Raw genomic sequence first — 23,088 nt, 5'->3', positions numbered from 1 at the left:
GCCTGACAATAATCCCTCAAGAAAAAAAATAATAAATTGGTCACTTCAATCCACGACTGTTTGTGGGACACTGCTGTGCTGCGCTGCAATTGGCTGCCATGTTTCGCCCCCCAAACATACAGTCAATTAACTTTACAGTATATTCTGTGAAGCACTTTGAGATGTCTAGAAGACGTGAAAAGCGCTATATAATGCAAGGATTATTATTATTATCTGCTGGTCATCAGGCATTCATTTGGGCATTTTCAATTGCCTTCTTCCTCAGAAATAAAATGAAAATGACCAGCGAGAACTCAGGTTGAGCTGGCTAGGTACCATAATAAGGCACATCGGGCATATATAAGGAGATCAGCGATAAGAAAACATGAGAAAATAATCTGCCTAAATCCAAAGTCAAATGCTACAAAAATACACAGTTATTGTTGCCCACAGGAAATTCAATAAACTTTGTTATGGAGGGATACCCAAGAGTGACTAAAAGGCAGTAATCTCATTGAGTTCAAATGATGTCAGATACTGGGGTAGCTTTGATATCTAACCACCATCTGAACCTGAGATGATTTTAAAGCTTTCAAATCATTCCCATGGAATCTATTTTATTAAGGATTTTGCTTCGTTTCTTTCCTCCCTCCCCCTTTCCCTCTCGTTGTTACGGGTCACACACCAACCAGGCTTCTAACCTGTTTCACAAAATATACAGTCAATGCACTTTACAGTATATTCTGTGAAGCACCTTGAGGCTTTTCGAAGACATGATAAGACGCTATATATTAGGATTATTATTATCTTAAACACTCCGAGACGCTACCCCATGTGAAGGGTGCTATATAAACGCAAGTCGTTGTCTTGCTAGGTCGTGCCATGACACTGGGAGAAACTCCTTTCTCTTTTTGAATAGCGCCACGGGACCTTTACATCCACTCGACCAGGCAGACGGGACCTTGGTTTAACATATCTGAAGGACGGTACCTCCAACATGCTGCACAGTGCAATGGAGTGAGCACTATGAACTGAAAGGCCCAATGTGGGGCTTCAACCCACAACCTTCTGGTCCGGAAATTATGGAACACTCTTCCTCTATCACTCTGTCTTGCTCCTTGCAAACTAGCCCGCTCCCTCCACTCAGCTGGCTCTGGCTGCTCCACGTTCCCTGACCCACCCACCCCACCATTGGCGGGAGAGCCTTCAGCCACTCTGCCGCCAACCTCTGGAATTCCATCTCCAATCACTCCGTCTCGCCCCCCCTTAGCATCCTTCAAGCCCACCTCAAAATCCTCCTCTTCGACCATGCCATTGACCCCCCTTCCCCTGCCCTCCCTTCTCCCTCCCTGAACCCAGCTTGGGTCTGAAATGCTGTGCACTGTCCAGCGCCTTGGGACGTCCTATCAACATGAAATGTAATCTTGTTGTTGTTGCTTCCCCATCTTCAGATCGAGCTTGAAGACCTTTCTCCTCGACCATACCTACGGTCATCTCCCCTGGCTCGATATCATGTTCCGTCTTTGTCAAGCGCTCTGGGACGCTACTTTGCGTGAGGGGCACTATAGAAATGTAAGTTGTTGTTGCTGCCATCCTGTCTACTTGTTCAGTGGACATTAAAAGACTCGGGGGAAATATTCCACTCGAGTCTAGATTTACTCTATTTTCTTAAGATTTCAGAGTATCCAGAATTGGACAAATTCTTACATCCACGTCTTAATTTTTAATGCTGTTTTTTCCTGTCATTTCTTTCCAGGTTCTGAGCGCTCTGAAACTCTTGCCAAATAGAGCAAATCTAAACCTGGGTGGAGTTTCACTCCCCCACATGGCACCATTCAAAAACAGGACAGACTTTCTCCCCAGTGTCCTGACCAACAGTGCGCAACAATAAATTCATTCATTTCTTGAATATTATGGGACATAATAATAATAATCCTTGCATTTGATATAGCGCCTTATCACGTTGTTCAGATGTCTCAAAGAACTATACGGTAATGAAAAGTGTATATTTTGTGGGTAAAACGGGGGCAGCCAATTGCACATAGCAAGGTCTCAAAAATGGTTATGGATTGAGTGACCAAATTGTTATTATCATTTACATATTTATTTAGCTTTTCCTTGCTTTTCCTTCAGCTACTGCACCTCTAATCTCTGAACCTCCTCCATCATCAGATTCCAACTCCACCACTGTGCAGCGCTACAACATGTTATCCTATGTGAAAGGTGCTGTGTAAATGCAAGTTGTTGTTGCTGTGTTTGCCTAACAAATTATACAATCACTGCACTTGACAGCAATTAGCTGGAGAAATGTGTTTTGAAGGTGAGGTGTAGGCGCTGACCCAAATGCATATTTTATTTTGTTTAATACTTGGAGAACTGTGAACGTTACAGGTTAGTTTTACTGAGATCTACTCCACTTCTGCTTCACCCAGAACTCTGCAGCCCATCTCCCTCTCCTGTATAAGACTCTGTGAGTCCACCCTCTTGTCCTCACTAAGCTCTGCTGGCTCCCCCCTCCCCTGAGGACTGAATACAAGACCCTTGTGCTCAAATTCAAACCCCTCCACAAGCTTGCCCACCTCTGATCTCTTAGGACCCCACTGAGCCAGAAGAAAGCCATTCAGCCCACTTTTGGCTCTTTGAAAGATCAATTCATTCAGTCCCATTGTCCAATCTTTCCCACATACATACATGCATATGCACATACATACAAACACACACACACATACATGTATGTAAGCGCTCTTGGATGCTACCCTGCAAGAAGGCGTTATATAAATGCAAGTTGTTATTGTTGTAATTGTTACATACGTACCCCTGTTAAATTACTCTTTTTTCAAATATTTACTTTCCTCTGAAATCTATTGTGGATCCTGCCTTATGAATATGGATGAGAGATATGGAGAAAAGGTAGTGAAATGGGACTTTTAAGTAAACAGCTCACACAAACTAATGAAATGGTGAGCAAATTCGACTGGCTAATATCTGAATGATATGTAGAACTTACCATTCAATGCAAGGCCTCCAGCCAAACAGAACTTCCAAGCCCATGATTTGACAGTGTTAGAATAGGATGTTAGTACTCTTCTTTCTCAGCAAATCACGCGGAAAAAATAATGGAATAACAGAAACAGCCCGCAGATTCCAACAGCAAAAGCAAAAGTCAAGTTTCACAATCACTGTGTTGTCAAAGAGCATTTCACAAAATCACAAGATGAAGAAGGCTCTTCAACCCATCCAAATCTCAGCCTTCAACAACACCCACCCTACCATTCCCCCATCTGCTTTTTAAATGAGTCTATTTCATTTACAGTGTAAGCAATCCCAGAACTCTGGGTTGCTTGAGTTGACCAAAGGAAAATCGTAGAGACTTATGGATTGGTTTGCTTCAGAAAAGCTGGAGGTGTATGAAGACCAAGGACAGTGGAAGCATGTTTACCGAACACAAAGTTTCAGCATCATCATTAATAAGACATTGTTGTTAACTACACAATGGACGTTAAATCGGTGGTACTCAGACTTGTGTAAAACAAACTGCTAGAGATTTGATAAAAGTGAGGGAGTGTTGTCAACTATGGATATTGGGGACAGGAGGAGACCATCTGACTAAAAATATGTTTTTGTGGAGCTTGAATGCCAGATGTCTTTACAAAGTCAATGTGTATCATTGATATAAAGATATAAAGATATAAATGTAAGGATAATTCTCAACAAAAGAAGAGACAGCAAGTTGGACCTTGGAGTCACGAACCATATTTCAGCTTCTGAAGAAGGAAGATCGAATTGAGACTTAGACGACTGTCAACACTGTCTATAAAACCAAACATCTTACAATTGGTATCCAAACAGGTACCGTATTGTGTTGAAGTTTGATGAGTACAAATCTTTGGCTATATTAAAAAAAGGGGTAGTCAACTGAACTGAAACGACCAAGTTGCAGGATTAGAAGAAGTATTCTAAAAACGTGAAAGTCTATGAAATTCAATGAAAATGTGGAGGAAAAGTTACCCTCCTCTTAAGGAGGCACTAACAAAGTGACACTCTGATTGAGACGTGCTCTGGGACACTGACTCGCGTGAAGGGCACTATATAAATGCAAGTTGCTGTTGTTGTGTGGATGGCTTTTTGCAGAATTAAGATAGAAAAAGGTGGTGAAAGCTAACCAAACTAAAGCTGCATGGATTGAATACCTTAAGCAGATTTACTGAGCTCGAAAAACATGGAATTAAAGAGAAAAGTGCCAGTCTGGGAATAAAAGACGTAATAGGACAAATTCATTCGAGTTGGAAAGCTGCAAGAGGAACTGAAAGCTATACAAGGTCAGGCAGGGAGGAGTCCTAGTGCCTCTTCGATATGTCTCATTTAAGGGGGAGGCAAGGTTAATGGAGTTCCTAATATCTCTGATTGACAATCAGAGGCCTCCACAGAAATAATGTGCCTTGTAGAAATCGATAGTCACGGGAGACCATGTATATTTGTTGCGATAGGAGATCATTACAAATTATTTTTACTGGATACTGGTGCCTCTCGAGCTGTTGTATGTGAAAAAGAGCTACAAACCTCGTAGTTTACATCTCAGATAGTTATGCCATTAGGTGGGTTTACAGACAATTCTCAATATGGGGTGGAATCACTTCCAATTCCACTTCAGATAAGACATTTACAAATAAATTATTATTATGGCAAGTTAAAAGTGTCAAACCCGTTACACATTTTTGGAATACAATAACAGATCATGGAGCCCTTTACGTAATAAAAGAAACAACTTAAAGAAATTGTCAACGCATGACAATGCTAACATTGCTAATGTACTGACCACTCAAAGTGTTGCTTTTGCAAATCACAAACACGGCTGTGGTAAATTAGAAGGGCAAGTTAAGATTACCAGTGATGATCCCCCACACTCTCAAAAACAATATTACTTTCCTTGGGAAGCTGATTCATGTGTGCAGGACACTAAGTGATTTGTTACTACAACAGGGCGTTTTAAGAACAGTTGCAACCTCTATAACAACTCCTCCGTTTGGCTGTTTAGAAAAACAGATGGATCATGGCATTTGACCATAGAAATGGAGTCTGGTAGCTTAGTTAGAGCACTCGCCTCGCAAGCGAGAGGACCTGGGTACGATTCCTAGGCAGGGCGATACATTGGACAAGTTTCCTTACTCCACACACCTTTGATTACCAAGCAGTAAATAGGAACCCAGTTGTTGGCTGCCGCGTTTCGCCCACAAAATATACAGTCAATTCACTTTACGGTATATTCTATAAAGCGCTTTGCGACATCTCAAAGACGTGATAAGGCTTTATATCAAATGCAATATATATTATTATCAACAACCCAGATTGAGAAAGAAAAAGGGACAACGACATACACATTTGTTATAAGTATCCTAAAATTGGAGGAGGTTCCTGACTTCACCTCGAATAAGGGGAGGGTCATTTCACTTTTCCTGATTATGTTACAGAAAACAAAGCGTCGGAGACAAGAAAAATGAAGAACAAGATGATATTCTTAGTGGTGCTAATTTTAGTACATTGGATGAAGGAGGGTAAAATGCACATAACACATCTAACGGGAATGCAGAGAAGTGGAAGCTATTGTGAGAAATACAATAAGAGAAGGACAGAGAACAGCTGAAGGGCAGAGTGGATTAGATAGACCAAGGAGAAGCAATTTAAAATATATAAAGCGAAACATAAAAACAATCATGGAGGAACCTGAAATCCTAGTGGAAGTGGGAAGTGATCTGCTAATACCCATAAAATACCATAGACCGCAAAGAAAATGGTGGGGAGATTGGTAAAAGAGAATGAGGTTGTCAAGGAACCAATAACACAAGATGATTATTTTAGAACGACAACGTGGCAGCGTGTAATGCGGATTTGGATGTTCCCTTAATTTTTGGCGTTTCAAAGTGCAGAACATTTGTTGATGTGCATTATAAAGACCGACTGTAAACAGTATTGGACAAATATACAGTCAATTCACTTTACAGTTTATTTCTGTGAAGCGTTTTGAGACGTCTAGAAGACATAAAAAGCACTATATCAAATGCAAAGATTATTATTATAAATTAACACTACAAATTTCTAATGTAACTCTTGTAGATTCAGGAATATATCGCATACTTATACAAGAACCAGGGGTAGATCCTTCTCAAACTTAGGAAGCGGGACCTTATCCAGTGAATGTGAGAGTGACCCTTTCCTAACAAAACCAGTCAAATCTGAAAGCAGACAAAAACTGCAGCCACATCAGATAAAAGGAATTGGATAAAATGGGGAAATAATTATGCATTGAAAATATAATAGGATCCAAGAATGGAATGAAACACTTCATTTGAATATATACAAATTAAGTAACCATTCCATTAGGTGATGAAAATGCCACTGGTTCCCTGTCAATGAGCAGATCGATTTCAAGATCCTCACTCTTCTATTTACATCCCTTCATGCCCTGACCCCCGTCCCCCATCCCTCCAACCTGCTCTCTCCCTACACTACTACCCGCTGCCTCTGCTCGACTGGCTCTGACCTCTTCCTTGTCCTCTGGATCCTCCGCCCATCATTGGCAGCTGTGCTTTCAGTCACTGCACCCCGAAGCTGTGAAACTCTCCCTCAATCCTTTGCCTTGCCCCCTCTCTCCCCATTTTCAGGTTGCGCTTGAACACCTTCCTCTTCAACTGCGCCTATGGTCACATTCCCCCTCCCCCTGGCTCGGCAATGGGCTCCGCACTGTTAAGCGCTCCGAGACGCTGTCCAGCGTGAAGGGCGCTATATAAATGCAAGTTGTTGTTGTTGAACTAATCAAAAATTTTGGTGTCAAAATGTGACATACTCAATTGAGATGGCAAAAGAATCTATGATTCAAGGAAAATTGGATGGGATTTGGAATTAGAATTAGTGGGAAAAGAAAATGGAGAAATGAATCTTAAATTGATGGGAATCACTCAAACTGGGATTATGGATGTTCAGCCTTGCTGCAGAAAATAAGAATTCACAGAATGTACAGTGGAACATAACGAAAATAAAAGAACAAAATAATGCCCTCCTCTGTTTAAAGGGCCTGCCTCAGGATTGACTAGGACAAGAGGAGGAAGGTACATTGATCAATAATATCCACTGCATCCGCAGTCCAGTAGTTTTGAATTTGACCAAATGGGAAGTAAAAGAACAACCAAAATATAAAGGTTATAATATGTTCTATGATGCATCATTGATTGAAAGAATGATTCGATTTCACCAAAAAGTGGATTACCCTATAATCAATCAGGAAATTACAGATACCCACAGTTTTACTATGAGACAAATGTTAGCTGATGGATAGGGATAGGAGGTACAGCAACAGGAATTTTGGGGTCTGGGATTTGAATTTGGAATCGATCAGATTTGGATACTGTTAAGCCACATTTGCATGCTTTCGAAAATGTACAGTAAAGGGAAGCAGTTAATCCAGCGATAGAAGGAATAAAAGAACCAGCAAAAGATGATTTACCCTATTTAATATGAAAGGTATTGCAGAATTTTTGAAACAAAACCCAAATGAGATTAATGAAATTATTGGAAATAATGCTAAAGAAAATGATGAAATTGCTTTATCCATAGTGTGCAATGCCTATGGATCATATCATAGAATTATACTACAGCACAGAGGAGGCTGTTCGGCCCATCGTGTCTGTGCTGGCTCTTTGAAAAGAACTATCCAATTCAACCCACTCCCCCGCTCTCTCACCAAAGCCCTGCAAACTTGTCCTTCCTAAGCATATGTTACACAAATGATTTGAAATATGTTGTGTGATATTAAGATGGGCATAGTGCCAGATTTGCTTTGAGATAAATGTAGTATTGCAAAGATTTGAAGGGTTAGGAATCTATAGAGTGTAAACAAAACGTTCCAATCTTAGCTGTATGACATTATATCCTGGTGAACAGGTATATTCTATATATGCTATTATGCTATAATAATGACAATCCCAATATTACTTGTAAATACTCCGATTTATTTTATATATCCTTTACATTGTACGTTCCTATGTTGTAGCAAAATGAGATATGCATTTTGCTTAAACATAGGAACTAAATCAATCGAATAAATCAAATAATAATACACTCACTAGGTGTGACTGAGGAGGGAGTGTTTCAACAAAGGATAATTCTTAACGAAAGTAGAAGAGACAGAGAGTTGAAACTTGGGTGTTCGCAAACCGAATTCCAGCTCTAAAGAAAGAAGATTGAAATTTAAGACTTCGCCAACTTTCAACATCTTTATCGACGCTCACCAGCTATTAGCAGCACGGCAGTACCTGGATACCTTTTGGTGATCGAACAGACAATTACTCCTCCATCTCTTCCACAACTTTTGGTTTCGCCAACCTTAATTGTTGTTCAACTGTACATGGGATATAATAATAATCCTTGCATTTGATATAGCGCTTTTTACGTCTTCTAGACGTCTCAAATCGCTTTACAGAATATACTGATATATTTATTTATTTGATAGATATGTAAACATTATTCTGTTGTATTCTTTGACTACCAATCATATGACCTTACTAATCTGAATGAATAAAGTTCGACAATTTGTGCCCAAGATTTGTATGCATCTTTACTTCACCCAGTGAGGGTTGCTTATAAAACCCAAACATCTTGCAACAGAGCCTCTTCACACAGGGGAGTGCTTCACAGTGACAGGGTAGAGGCCAAGTGAGGGAGAAGGAGGGAGGTGAGTGTAGATGCTGTCAAATAGATAGGTTTTAAGGTGGGATTTGAAGATAGATAGAGGAGGGATGGGGACGAGGGATAGTGGGAGGAAGCTCCAAGGTTTAGGGGGCGTAGACTTGGCTCAGAGAAAGGGGGAGTGAGAAGATCAGAGAGATAACAAGGTGCTGTGGAATGAATAGATTTTATAATGAGGGATAGAAAGGATTAAATAATGACAGGAACTCTATTCCTTCAGCAACATCCCACTGCCAGTGCTGTACATCTGGCGAAAGCTCCTAGCCAGACAATATTATCCCATTTAAGATGTTTACTGACTATTTCCCCCCTGACCTTGACAGTTAAACTATTTTCATGGAAAAAAGGGGCAGCGAAAAGCGTAACCCTGACATGACAGCATTGGTCATTTATTAGTAATGAGAAATTAACATGTACAGAGACTCCTTTCATTTTTTTGTTCTTCTTGAATTTGACGGATTTTTAATTGGACAATTGAAAGGACGTTTGCTTCTTTTATCTTCTTTGTGTTTCTCTCTTCCTTTTTTATTCTTACTTTTTTGTTCTTTCTGACTCTTTCGGTTTGTCTCTTCTTTTCTCTCTCTTTATTTCTTTCTTCTCTCTCTCTCTCTCTCTCTCTCTGTCTTTCTTTCTTTTTAAGTGCTCCAACAGGCCGTCCTGCGTGTAGGGCGCTATATAAATGCAAGTTGCTTTTTCTCTCTCTTTCCGTCAGTCTCTTTCTTTCTCTTTCTCTCGATCTTTTTGTCTAGCTCTCTCTCTCTCTCTCTTTCCCTCTCTTTTTATCTCCCTCACTCTCTCTTTTTTTTTGCTGAGGGGGAGGGATGGGGAGGTGGGGAGTGAAATATAACTATGCATCTACTGAGCCAATGTAAAACAATACGATTCTTTGTTGAATCCAATTCAGTAACATATCGCACTTGAAACCCTGCCAGCCTTGCACTTGATTGTAAGTTGGCAGGCTGCACTCGCTACGCTCTGCTGAAATGTGGGCGAGGAAACAAAAATAAAATAAAATCAAAGCAGCCGATTCTGCTCTGATGTTTCAAGGGGATTTGCAAAGTCCACCCCGCAGTGCAGCTGACTCTAGATAAAGGAAATTGACCCGGCAAGAATTTATAACCCTCTTTTCCCCTTCGCCCCCCAACCACCCACCGAGCCTAGAATTCCGATGAACCACATCATTTTCCATTCACTCTTTCGAGGTACATTCATCCCACATTCAGAGGCACAGTGTTTGATTGCATAACTCCACTCTCAGTGTGCATGTCCCCTGCTGGTTTGTCTTCCCAAACATCAGATTGTTTACCATCAATTAACTGGGTCTGAATCTGGACAACTGGCAATCTCCAGTGAAATGATTCTATGAACGCTGTGTGTGTGTGTGCGTGTGTGTGTGTGCGTGTGCGTGTGTGCGTGTTTGCGCGTGTGGTGCCTGCGGAGTTCTATCGGCTGTGCTGCTCTCCACGCATTCATTATCGCCGGCCTTTATTAAGTTAAGGAATTCGTTAGGAAACATCATGTGTTTAACCCCAAGGTTTTATACTCTTTTCCCTTTCATGGGATTAATTTGGACAAAAGAGCCGGCACAGACATGATGGGCTGGAAGGCCTCCTTCTGTGCTAAATAATTCTATGATTTTGGCAAAAACAAGCGATTGACTGACTGGACTGAGGTGTCAACCTGGCTCAGTTGGTAGCACTCCTGGATCTCAATCAGAAAGTTGTGGGTTCGAGCCTCATATAGAGACTCTGAACTCACATAATCCAGGCTGAGACTTCATGCTGTTTGTCTGTTACATGCAATGATTGCACAATAGGATTGGAGTAGATGATAATAATCTTTGTGTTTGACACGTCTATCCTGTGAAACCATCTCAAAGTGCTTCATAGTAATTTTGGCAAATGTGTATTTCTATGCAAAGTGGCAGCCAATTTACACATAGCAATGTCCCACCAATAGCTATGAAGTGAGTCACTAATTTTACTGTGGGGATTGTTGGCCAGGACACAGTGACAAACTCTTTTCGCGAATAGTGCCTTGTGAACGTCCACCTGGACAGGCAGCCTGATCCTCGGTTTAACATCCCATTCAAGTAACTCTGACAATGCACCACACCCTCTAGCATTGCATTGGAGTGTCAGCTTAGACTTTATCAGCTCAAAGTCCCTGACGTGGGCCTTGAACCCAGAGGCGAGAGCGTTTTCAACCGAGCTACGCTGTCACACAATGTCACCTGGGATCTTAAATTTTCCAACTGATAATATAAGAGATCAATTGACTTGATCATGCATGAGTGAGAAGGGAATAAAGGAGTATTAACTGTATATTTTGTGGGCAGTGTCCAACAACCAGACATGGATTAAGTGACCAAATTATTATATATGTTTTTTAAAACTTTGAAGGCATTATTACTCCCGGAACAAGATCCGCCAATCGACCCACAACCAGGTTCCTACTTACTGCTCGGTAAACAGAAGAGTGTAGAGTAAGTTAAACTTGCCTAAGGTTTCGCCCCGACTGGGAGTCAAACCCAGGACCTCTCGCTTTTGAGGCGAGTGCTCTAACCGCTATGCTACAGGACTTCACAATGTTATGGTTCCACATGTAAACACAGGAATTACATGGATTCCAGAGTCCTGGGTAGCAATAAGTGAGTTTGAGGCTACTTCTTACTGAGCAGAAATTATGAGTGGTGAACAGGGGCTTGTAGACTGCAGCATATTGTGGTGTCCTGACCTCGTCAGAGCACAAATGGCACGCGGATGTACTTTCAGCAGAAACCGATTTCAAAACCACAACGCAATTTCAGAGAACAAAGTCTCATAGACCGCAGTGTGCTTGCAGGGCAATGTGAGTGCCAAACGTGCAGGGCATAGAGACGTTAGCACAGCCTTTTATTTGTTAAAATCAGGAGATGATCTGCCGCTCTTTAAATAACCACCATCTGGTGGATTTGTGCAACAAAACCACATCGCTTGTGAGCCCAGGCAACATCAGTGCATTAGCCTGGCTCAGTTTGTAGCACTCCCGCCTCTCAGTCAGAAAGCTTGCGTGTTCAATCTCTACGTCGTGTCTTTGAACTCACATTGTCTAGACCAGGGTGGTCCAACTGGTGGCCCGTGGGCCGTATCTGGTCCGCCCACTGATTTTATCTGGCCCGCCCCTCCATCCATTTCATCTGGCCCACCTGCTGCCTCCATAATCCATAAGTGTTATGTTATGTTTCTGGAAGGGAAAGACCAAAATATTGCTATGGGGCCCACGGACGTTTCTCAAACAGGGCATCCAGCCCTCAGCAGCCAAAAGGTTGGACCACCCTGATCTAGACTGACTCTCCAATGTAGTGCTGGGGGTGCGCTTCATTGTTGGAGTTGTCATCCTTCAGAGGACACATTAAACGGACAACCTAATCCCTCCAAAAAAAAAAACAATAATTAAATTGGTCATTTTCAATCTACGACTGTTTGTGGGACATTGCTGTGCGCAATTGGCTGCCGCGTTCGCCCACAAATATACAGTCAATTCACTTTACAGTGTGTTCTGTGAAGCGCTTTGGGACGTCCTCCCGACGTGAAAAGCGCTATATCAAATGCAAGGATTATTATTATTAACCTGATTGCATTGTTGTGCACAAATTGGCTGCAGCATTTGCCTACAAAATACACAGTCACTAAACTTTACAATATATCCTGCGAAACACTTTGAGACATCCTCCTGACATCTTTTACTATTTTAACTGGTTAGACTCCGTTAGTTACTCCCAATGCACACTCTGGGCTCCCCAGGTCTTGGTTCTTACCAACCTGTGCTTAATACTTTCCGGAATTAAGTAAGCAGAGTGGGTCCCTCCAGCAGGGAGTGTGATACAGGAATATTCCCACGTGCAGGCGGAATACATATGAGGAATTCTCAGTTTGGTTTGCATACTCTCAAGCACGATGATAGGCATTTGCATTGTCAGACATCTGGCTAAACCCCACTATGTTACAATACTGACTACAGCGGAGAAATTCCAGTGGGGTCGAGGTTTAAGTTCATTGTTTTAGGAGTCCTGTAGCTCAGTGGTTAGAGCGCTCGCCTCACAAGCGAGAGACCTGGGTTAGATTCCTGGCAGGATGAAACCTTGGGCAAGTTTCCTTACTCCAAAGACCTGATAATAATCCCGCAAGAAAAAATAAATAAATAATAAATTTGGTCACTTCAGTTCACCACTGTTTGTGGGACACTGCTGTGTGCAATTGGCTGCGGCGTTTCACCCACAAATATACAATCAATTCACTCTACAGTACATCTTGTGAAGCGCTTTGAGATGTCTAGAAGACATGATAAGCGCTATATCAAATGCAAGGATTATTATTTATTTATTGTTGTGGTGTGCAACACTTCAGAGTGTCCAGAATTTCGCAAATTTTGGAATCAGTTATAACTTTGAAGTTTGTTTTTTGTTGTATCTTAAAAAATGTACAGAAACTACATTTTAAAGTTAAGGCTGCGTTTTAGCATTTGCTATGAAATGCTATATAAATAAAATAACAATCGTAATCTTTATATTTAATATAGGGCTTTTCACGTCAAAAGGATATTTCAAAGAACTTCAAAGGATATATTGTGAAGTAAAGTCCTACAAACAGCCACGAAGTGAATGACCAATTTTATTTGGGGGATTTTATTCTCTGTGTGTAACTTTTGCGAGTGTCATAGGTGGATTAGGCAAGCCTTAAACATCTAAGAGGCAAAGACTGGGTTGAATTGTGGAACTCAACATATCATAGTATGAGGATTTCACAAACTACAAAACATCCCATTGCTAATTTTAAGATTATGAGGGGTTTTGTTGAAGTAAATAAGGAGAAACTATTTCCACTGGCAGATGAATTGGTAACCAGAGGACACAGATTTAAGATAACTGGTAGAAGAACCATAGGGGAGACGAAGAGAAATTGTTTTACCCAGCGAGTTGTTACGATCTGGAATGCACTGCCTGAAAGGGTGGTGGAAGCAGATTCAATAATAACTTTCAAAAGGGAATTGGATAGGTACTTGAAAAGAAAAAATTGCAAGGCTATGGGGAAAGTGCGGGAGAGTGGGACTGATTGATGGCTCTTTCAAAGCACTGGCACAGGCACGATGGGCCAAATGGCCTCTTTCTGTGCTGTAAGATTCGATCGTTCTATAAGTTGCCATAGTTCTTCACAAGTCTTTAAACAACACAAGGCACATGTAATTCAGAGCGCTTCCGTATGATTTGTGGCTATGAATATGGTAACGTAAGTCATCTGGGTAATGCTGTTCACTTTCCAGGAGTAACTAAAGTGATTCAGTTAAGAGGAGCGAATACTGAGGGGTGTGATTATGAAATGAGATTCCGTTTCCTTTTCTCTTCAGTGAACAGAAATATTCACTTCATGGTTATTTGCTTTAAGTGGAACTGACTGTATTGGGTTTGCCTATAAGTGGATCCAACCTTAATTGAATTTGCTTGCTCAAGGCTACTTTACCTACCAAGGCTGGTTGCAGTGTTATATCTGCAACTTAGTGCATTACTATTTGCAGTCTGAGTGGTTATCTCAGATGTGCTGAAGCCAGACAAGGCAAGGAGACCCACTTGAACAGTGTGAAGAGTTGGACGATTGTCATTCTGTGCACATTGAATGTAACCTTGGCACAGTCAGTAGCACTCGCTATTAGGAAGGAAGGTGGTGGGGTTAAGCTTCCACTCTGTGATGTAAGCTCACAGCTTATGCTGACACTTTGTGGTATTGTCAATGGTGCCGTATTCAATGGTGTGGTGCTTTGGTTGAGACATTAAACTGAGGTCCTGTCTGCCTGTTCAAGTGGACGTTAAAGATACTGTGGTATTACTCAAAAAAAGAAGGGAGTTCCTCCTGGAGTCCTGGCCAACAATCCCCTGGATAAAATTGGTCACTCACTTCATGACTGTTTGGGGGACATTGCTTTGCACAAATTAGCTGCCATGTTCACCTACAAAATACACAGTCACTACACAGTAAATCCTGTGAAGTACTCTGAGATGTCCTTTTGATGCGAAAGGTGATATATCAAATGGAAGTATTATTAATTATGCAATTTACTAAATATAATAATAATAACTAGTTGGTACAAGGATATCTTCCTGCAAGCTGGACAAGCAATGGGAAGCTTGCCAGAAAGAGTTTGCAAATGCAAGCTGCACATTTTCAGCTGGTTAAAGTTCTCATTGATTATTTTGTTATATTTTCTTCCCCTATTTTCTACTCCGTTCCCTTCTCTTGCCAAAATAGACACGTTTAAAACTATGCGTGGCAAACTGACCCTTAACTCGTTAAAATTCCTCAAAGCTGTAAAGTAGATGTTAAAACTTCACATAACTACTCGTAACTTGTCTTCGCCTTGGCAGTCTGGTAACATTCAACTTAGGTTTTAGACTGAAAGACATAAAACACCATGTGTAAATTGAATGCACATCAAGACTTGTACTCTTTAGAAAGTCCAGAAAGTTCTGAGACTCTGTAAGTGGAAACGGCAGGGGTTCCGGGTTAGTGATCTGCTACGTTAAGTGGAAGTGATTGGATTGAGGAGGTTGCCTTTCACTTTTTTACCCAGCCGAGATTTTGTTAATTTAGCTCAGGTCTCCAGCGTTCCTTAATGACCAATTCCCTGGATGAGAAACGACTTCAGGAATTCCCATTGACTCATTGTGGCGCCAGAGCAGAGATCCCCTGCGGGTCAGAGTGATGCACTTCTGCTTACAGGAAGATATCCCTGCACCAGACCACACTGTTATCCAGATCTAAACCATCACAACTGTCCCAGGGAGTGTACAATCTAACATTAGGCTCCAGCGGTTTCTGGTCAGTGCTACTTTGTTCATATTTCGTCATATTTGGTAATATTAATTCTAAAAGAATTATAAGCCTCATTTGATAAAGCGCCTTTCATATCAGGAGGATGCCTCAAAATGCTTCACGTAATAAAATGCGGTGATTGTGTATTTTGTCGACGAATGCGGCAGCCAATTTTGCACACAGCAATACCACACAAGCAGCCATGAAATGAATGATTAATTTTTATCTGGGGGATTGTTGGCCAGGACACTGGGAGAAACTCCCTTCTTTTTACAACTCGTGCCATGCGATCTCTAAAGTCCACATGAACAGGACCTCAGTTTAATGTCTCATCCTAAGGACGGTACCTTCAATTGTGGAACACCTCCCAGCACTGCATTGGAGCATCAGCCTAAGACTATGTAAGTCCAAAGTACCCAACATGGGTCTTGAACCCATGACCTTCTGACTCAACAACAACAAGATTGCATTTATAGAGCGCCTTTCACGTCGGGAGAACGTCCCAAGGCGCTGGACAGTTGGGTCGGGACCCGAGCAGGGGGGAACTAGTCAGGGTGAGGGGAGGGAAGGGAGGAAGCGAGGAGGGGGTAGAGAGTCGAGAGGGGAGGTGAAAGCAGAAGCGAGAGCACTACCAACTCAGCCAGGCTCAATGACGCAACTTTGCTGTAACTTTGTTCTTTGGTCACTCCAAGTCCAGACCATCCTGAGTTGATTTATACACACAGCGAGCTCAGAACATCTTGATGAAATTGAATATTTCAAAGAAAAAAACATGCTTAAAGACTACTTACTTCCGACTTGGATTGTTACTTCATTCTTCAGGTCTCCTGTCGAATCCTCGTAGCAGCTGTAGGTCCCAGTGTGAGATGAATCCACGTTCCTCAGGATGAGGTTGGTGCCTTGCACAATGACCCGCTCGCTGTGTGCTACGTTGCGCCCATTAAATTGCCACCTCACTTTGGAGTCAATGCTCCCTCCATCGCACTCCAGGGTCACATTGCTACCCATACTTCTGCACTGAATGGCTCCACCTGTGACCGGAAGGAAAATAAAGGGATTTGCATTAGACATAACAGCAAATCCTATAGTTGTTTTTCAGAGTCGGGCAAATTCGCCACCGCATTTGACCTGCATAATACGCCTGTCACATCACATTACAATATAACTTGTAAAGCACATTGGTTCGTCTCAGTGACGTGATAAGGCACTTTATTCCTGAGCGGGGCAAAACCTGAGTCAAGTTTCCTTACTCCACCTCTGGTTTACCTAGCTGTAAGTAGGAACCTGGTTGTTAGTCGATTGGCAGATTGCTTTTCTGGGGGTAATAATTCCGAATTCAAGATCCTCATCCTCACCTACAAGGCCATTCACGGCCTTGCTCCCTCCTACCTCTCCGACCTACTATCCCCCTACCTACCTGCCCGTACCCTCCGTTCCTCTCGCTCCGGTCTGCTCCACATCCCCCGCCCCAACCGCCCTGCCATCGGTGGCCGGGTCTTCAGCCTCTCAGCCCCGAGGCTCTGGAACTCTATCCCCAGTGCCTTCGCTTTGCCTCCTCCCTTTCCTCCTTCAAGGCCGGTCTCAAGACCTTTCTCTTTGATTGTGCCTTTAGCTCCCCTCTCGACTCTCTACCCTCTCCTCGCTCCCTCCCTTCCCTCCCTTCACCCTGACCATTTCCCCCCTGCTCGGGTCCTGACCCAACTGTACAGCGCCTTGGGACGTCCTCCCGACGTGAAAGGCGCTCAATAAATGGAATCTTATTGTTGTTGTTCCTTAAAAATAATAAAAAATAATAATAATTATTTGGTCGCGCAATCCACCCACGACTATTTGTGCGACAATTCTGTGTCCAATTGGCTGCTGTGTTTTGCCCACAAAATATAGTCAATTCACTTTACAGTATATCTGTGAAGCTTTTTGAAACATCTCAAATAAGTGGTAAAGCTCTATATCAAATGGAAGCATTATTATTATTATTACTCCACACGCTTCTGATAACCTAACGGTTAGTAGACCCCAGTTTGGCGATTGGCGGATCGCTTTCTGGGGGTAATAATCACTCTCCCCCCCCAAAATTGGTCACTCAGTCCATGACTGTTTGTGGGACAATGCTGTGTGCAATTGGCTTCTGCGTTTTGCCCATAAAATACACAGTCAATTCACTTTACGGTATATTCTGTGAAGCGCTTTAAAACGTCTCAACATTTTGAGAAGGCGCTATATCAAATGCAAGAATTATTATTAGTAGTAGTATTATTCTTATCAGTTTATCTTTTCTATGTGTTCCAAAACCACATCCTTATTGTGACCTCAAACCACTTGCCTACAAGTGACATGAGACTCACTGGTCTACAGTTCCCTGGCTCTTCCCTTTTCCTTTTCTTAAACAGCGGAGTGACATTTGCCACTTTCTTGTCCCCAAGACAAAGCTGGTATCCACCGACTAATGATATGATAGTCAGAGCCTCTATTATTTCATCATTGACCTCCCTCGGGGTTCTCAGATACATCCCAGTGGGACCTGGCGACGTATCCACTTTAAGCCCCATTAACCCCGTTCTCACCATCTGCTTTTTAACCTCTATATTATATATTATTATAATATAGGCTCGGGATGGGAGCTGAAGAGGGTGCGGCTGGGCGTTATGAAGAACATAATATAAAGTGAATTAATTGACTGTATATTTTGTGGTCTAAGAGCTACATCCAGAAGCGGCCTTTGAACGTGGGGAGGGTGGAAGGGGTAACAAGTCAGATAGAAGCTGGGAAACAGGGTTGGAATAGCTAAAACCTCACCTGCAAAGATAAAGGGAACACTCTTTGAAGCCATAGTGCTGTGGTCATGCTGACCACAACCAAGATGCTTTTGTGTGTGACGGAATGTGACCATTCATTGAGGTTTAAGGCCATGGTATTGTGGAACATGTCACAAGGTCACGACCACACTCCTCTTTAGTGCAAAACCCATAAAACAAAAGTCCGACTCCTCTGTCGAAATTGACAAACGTTTTAAGAAGTGCAAGTATTCTCCCAAGTGAAACATTTTATATAGTAATAAAAATAATAATCCTTGCATTTGATGTAGCACTTTAACATGTCTTCGAGACGTCTCAAAGCACTTCACAGAAAGTGAATTGATTGTATATTTTGTGGGGAAACCCGGCAGCCAATTGCACACAGCAGTGTCCCACAAACAGTCGTGGATTGAGTGACCAAATTATAATAATTATTTTTTTAAGGGATTATTACTCCCAGAAAAACAATCTGCTAATCGACTAACAACTGGGTTCCTACTTACTCCTAGGTAAACAGAGACATGTGGAGTAAGAAAACTTGCCCAATGTTTCGTCCGACCCGGGATTCAAGCCCAGATCCTCTCGATTGCGAGGCGAGTGGTCTAGAGCTACAGGAATAATAAAATGTCATTTCCTCCCCATGCCCCCCAATTCTCCCATTCCTTCCCGCTCCTCCCAAAAAGAGTTTTGAGCATCTAAACAACATCTAAGAGAGACAAGGGGAGAAAATGCGCTTGCTTTAGCCTTCTGGGGCACAGTGCTACAGTCTGGCTCTCTTTGCATTGGGCAATGCAGAAACTTGGCACTTTTCCCATCAATGCAAGCTGTTTCCTTTTTTTGATACTCCAAAACCTCAAAAAACGTCCCGTTCCATCACACGACCCCCTGATTAATTGGGCACAGTAATGAACTGTAATATAAATGCCCAGGTCAACTCACTGTCAGTTCAACCACTTCCAAATGGCAATTACAGTGCTGTGGACATATCACAAGCTTAGACAGGCAAACTCAGACCCACGATGTTCCTATTGAAGTACTTGTCAACTGACTGAGGCATTGCATTGTAACTAGAGCAAATCTCAGAAACTTATGAGAAATCGTACTTTGAGAACTGTCATTAGTGGACCCCATGGCACTTCATAAATGTCCAAAACATCGGGGCCGGCTGCTAGGCTCGGTTGGGCAGGTGGGGGTGGGGGGGGGGGTTGGCTCACACCTTCAGGACGGGGTCAAGAGTCAGAAGGTCATGATTTTGAGCCCCTTTTCACACAAAGGGTGGTGGAAATCTGGAACTATCTGTTTCCCCAAAAGGCTGTGGATGCTGGATCCATTCAAATGTTCAAGACTGAGGTGGATAGATTGTTACTAGGTCAGGGTATCAAGCGATATGAGGCAAAGGTGGGTATTCGGAATGGCAGAACAGGCTCAAGGGGCTGAATTGCCTCCTCCCGTGCCTATGTTCCCCCGTCAGGATCTCCAGCTCAAAGCCTAGCCCGAAACTCTAGTAGCAACAAGGGAATATTGTATTTTCAGAGATGTTGCCCTTCGAATGAGACGTGAACTCAAGGTCCAGTCTGCCAGTTTTGGCTGATATTAATCTACTATTTGAAAAGAGAAGGGAGCTTCTCTAGGTATCCTGGCTAACACCCCCCCAGGTAAAATTGGTCACTCACTTCAAGGCTTTTCATCTTGGAGCCAGCTTGGAACCATGGAGACCCTGCTAACCTCTCTTCACCATCCTCCACCCCATCCCTACCCTTTACTCCATGGATGATAGTCAACATAAGGATATCATTCTGAGGAGTCCCTTCACTTATAACTTGTGCTAATTAACACAAGGATTGGGTTAATAATAATAAACTTTCCAGTTGATATAAAGCATTATCACGTCTTCACAGAGTATACTGTAAAGTGAATTGATGGTACGTTTTGTGTATATCGTGTGTATATGACTGTATATCTTCTTAAGAAACAAGATCACATTTTACCCAATATTCTTCCTAAGTGGGGCTGGTCTTTCAAGCATTGGGGGCATAAAGTTTCAGACACGTGAAATCAATTTGTCTCTTTTTGTCAAATATTTCAAGCCCAGGATAATTATTCAATGCCTGACTCTGAGACTTGCTCAGGCTAGTGGATGCAGCATAACTGGTTATTATTGAAACATTTATAGCTGCTGGCAATCAATTGCCGTCAATCTGTTTGCTCTTTTAATCTTTCTAAGACCGGAGGCCATCACACATTACATACTGATATACTGCTTTCATGCCCACCAGAATATATCAATAATTTGTTTTATTTTATTTATTACCTAATTAAATAGATTGCAACCAGTCTATCAAATCAATTTGGATTAACAGCTATCTGTGAAAAGTCACCAATTTAATTTAGTTTAACTTAATTTAACATGCACTTTGACATATACCAGTTAGCTGCCATTGTCTCCCAACAATTAGAGAATAATCACATAAGGTAAGAGGTAAGAGAAACGAGCATTGCTAAAATGACAGGTTTGTAATACGGATAAATGGATTAAGCAGTCACCTTTAACACAGACATACTGATCCGAATAATCCTTACATCGGATGTTGCGCTTTATCACATCAAAACATTTCAAAGCTCAGAGTTTTTCTTAAATTGTAGCGTCTGTGTATTTGTGGGCAAACATGACAGTCAATCTGAACACAGCTTTGTGAGTCGATTACCCCCATCCTTGCCTGGCTCACTGACTTCCCATACCCCAGAGGATTGAGTTCAAGATCCTTGTCCTCATCTTTAAAGCCCTCCACTTCTAGTTCCTACCTAGTCCTCTCCCTCCATGTCCCCCAGTCTGCCTGCTCCACTATCGTCAGTCAGGCCTTCAGCCTTTCTGCTCCCACCCTCTGGAACTCCATCCTGAGCTCCTCTGCCTTGCCCCCTCCCTTGCCTCCTTTAAGGCCCATCTCAAGACTTTCCTTTTCAACCGTGTTTTCAGTCACCTTCTCTCCTCCACTCCACTTCCCCTCCACCCCTCTCTGATCCTAACCCCAGCTCGAGTGCAAACCCCTCATTATCCATCGCCTCGGGACGTCCTCCCGACATGAAAGACAACAACAACAACGAGATACGATGGAGGCGAGGCCTTGGAGGGGTTTTTAACATGAGGATGAGAATTTTGAAATTGATCCACAGAGGGATGGGGAGACAAATGGAGCCTAGTGAGTATAGGCTTGATGGGGATGATAGGGTCACAGAGCCTGATGCAGGTGAAATCACAGACCGCAGATTTCTGAACAATCTGCAGCTTGTGTAGGGAAGAGTTGGGGGATCCAGAGAGCAGGGAGTTTCAGCACTCAAGGCTGGAGGTGAGAAAGGGGGGGTGAGGGTCTCGGCAGCCTGAGGGGAGAGGTAGTGAGTGGGGGCGAGCAGAGTTATAGAGGTGAGGAAAAGTCAAACAAGTGAGAGCTTGGTGTTGGGCTTGAATGATACCTGGGAGAGGGGTCAGTAAGACACCAAGGTTATGCACTGGCTGGGTGAGGTAGTATAACTGTGCAGATCAATGCAGTCAGTCAGTCAGAAAAAAAAACAGTTAGGATTCCTGCTTGTGAGACCTGTGGTAATCTCATGGTTTTATTCCTGAGATCATTGACTTAAATTCAGTCTAAATTTAGAAGTTGGTTTTCCATATGATCTTAAAAACAAAACATCCCCTGAATTAAGGCTGAATTGCACAATTTTCTAGCTGGACCAGCAGTGGGAAGCTTGCCAGACAGTAATCTCAATGTCAAGCTGTGCGGTGATAGCTGGTTAAATTCCAGCTGTTACCCCCAAAGCACACTCTGCGGTCCCCAAGCCTTGGCTCTTGCCAACCTGTACCTAATACTCTCTGGTCAACAGGGCGCGTTCCTCCAGGGAAAGAAGGAGTGCACATTCCAGACACAGGGGAATTCCAATAATAGTAATATTAATAATAATCGTTGCATTTAATATAACACCTTATCGTGCGTTGAGATATCTCAAAGCGCTTCACAGTACAATACTGCAAATTGAACTGACTGTATATTTTGTGGGCTGAAACGTGGCAGCAAATTGCGTACAGCAATGTCCCACAAACAGTCATGGATTGAGTGACTAAATTATTATTATTTATTATTACTCATTATTTATGTGTTGGTAACATAAATATGTGGAACTCTCAGATTGGGTTGGATACTTTTAAGCATGGTGATGGATTTCTGCGTGTCAGATACCGACTGACCAGAAAAACAATTGAACAATGTAACCAAAATTTAGCAAAATTTTACATATTAGACAAAGGAAATGAAATCCAACGTTAAATTTGTCACTGACTCAACATTAAGACCATTGGAAAACTAATTGCTATCTACAGGAATGCCAGCAGTGAGCGTTTCAATCTAACAGCCTGCTGATGCTCAATGTCAAGGACACATTCAATCAAGAAAATTTATTTGTGTTGCTCAACCTTAAACATTAGTCACCACTGGTCTAGGCTATGATTTCAAAGTCCTGACAGGGGTTGAAACCAGGCTGACACACACGATGCATGGTGTGGGAAGGTCGGGGGAAGAAACTGCACAGTTGAAAGATTCCAGGAAGAAGGATGGCTCTGATTGGAAAGCACCGAGTTTCACCCTTCAGGATAAATATATGAGATGGACTTTCCTTGTCCAACACCAATTCAAACCAGCTGTCTGGAAATCTGGGAGAAAAATATTCCAATGAACCAGTTT

At 42.3% G+C, this 23,088-nt stretch overlaps 1 protein-coding gene across 3 annotated transcripts in view; it reads right to left on the bottom strand.

Annotated features, from left to right (window-relative positions):
* Positions 1-23,088, bottom strand: part of cntfr (ciliary neurotrophic factor receptor) — a 147,544-nt gene that overhangs the window by 66,745 nt on the left and 57,711 nt on the right. For all 3 annotated transcript variants that reach the window (XM_042335831.1, XM_042335830.1, XM_042335832.1), the window contains one exon: positions 16,355-16,594. In XM_042335831.1, coding sequence (XP_042191765.1) covers positions 16,355-16,594 — 240 coding nt within the window. The remainder of the gene's footprint in view (positions 1-16,354; positions 16,595-23,088) is intronic.

Source organism: Callorhinchus milii, unplaced genomic scaffold, assembly GCF_018977255.1.
Source record: "Callorhinchus milii isolate IMCB2004 unplaced genomic scaffold, IMCB_Cmil_1.0 Scaffold1, whole genome shotgun sequence".
NCBI lineage: Eukaryota > Metazoa > Chordata > Chondrichthyes > Chimaeriformes > Callorhinchidae > Callorhinchus > Callorhinchus milii.
This window is presented reverse-complemented; position numbering and strand designations above follow the sequence as displayed.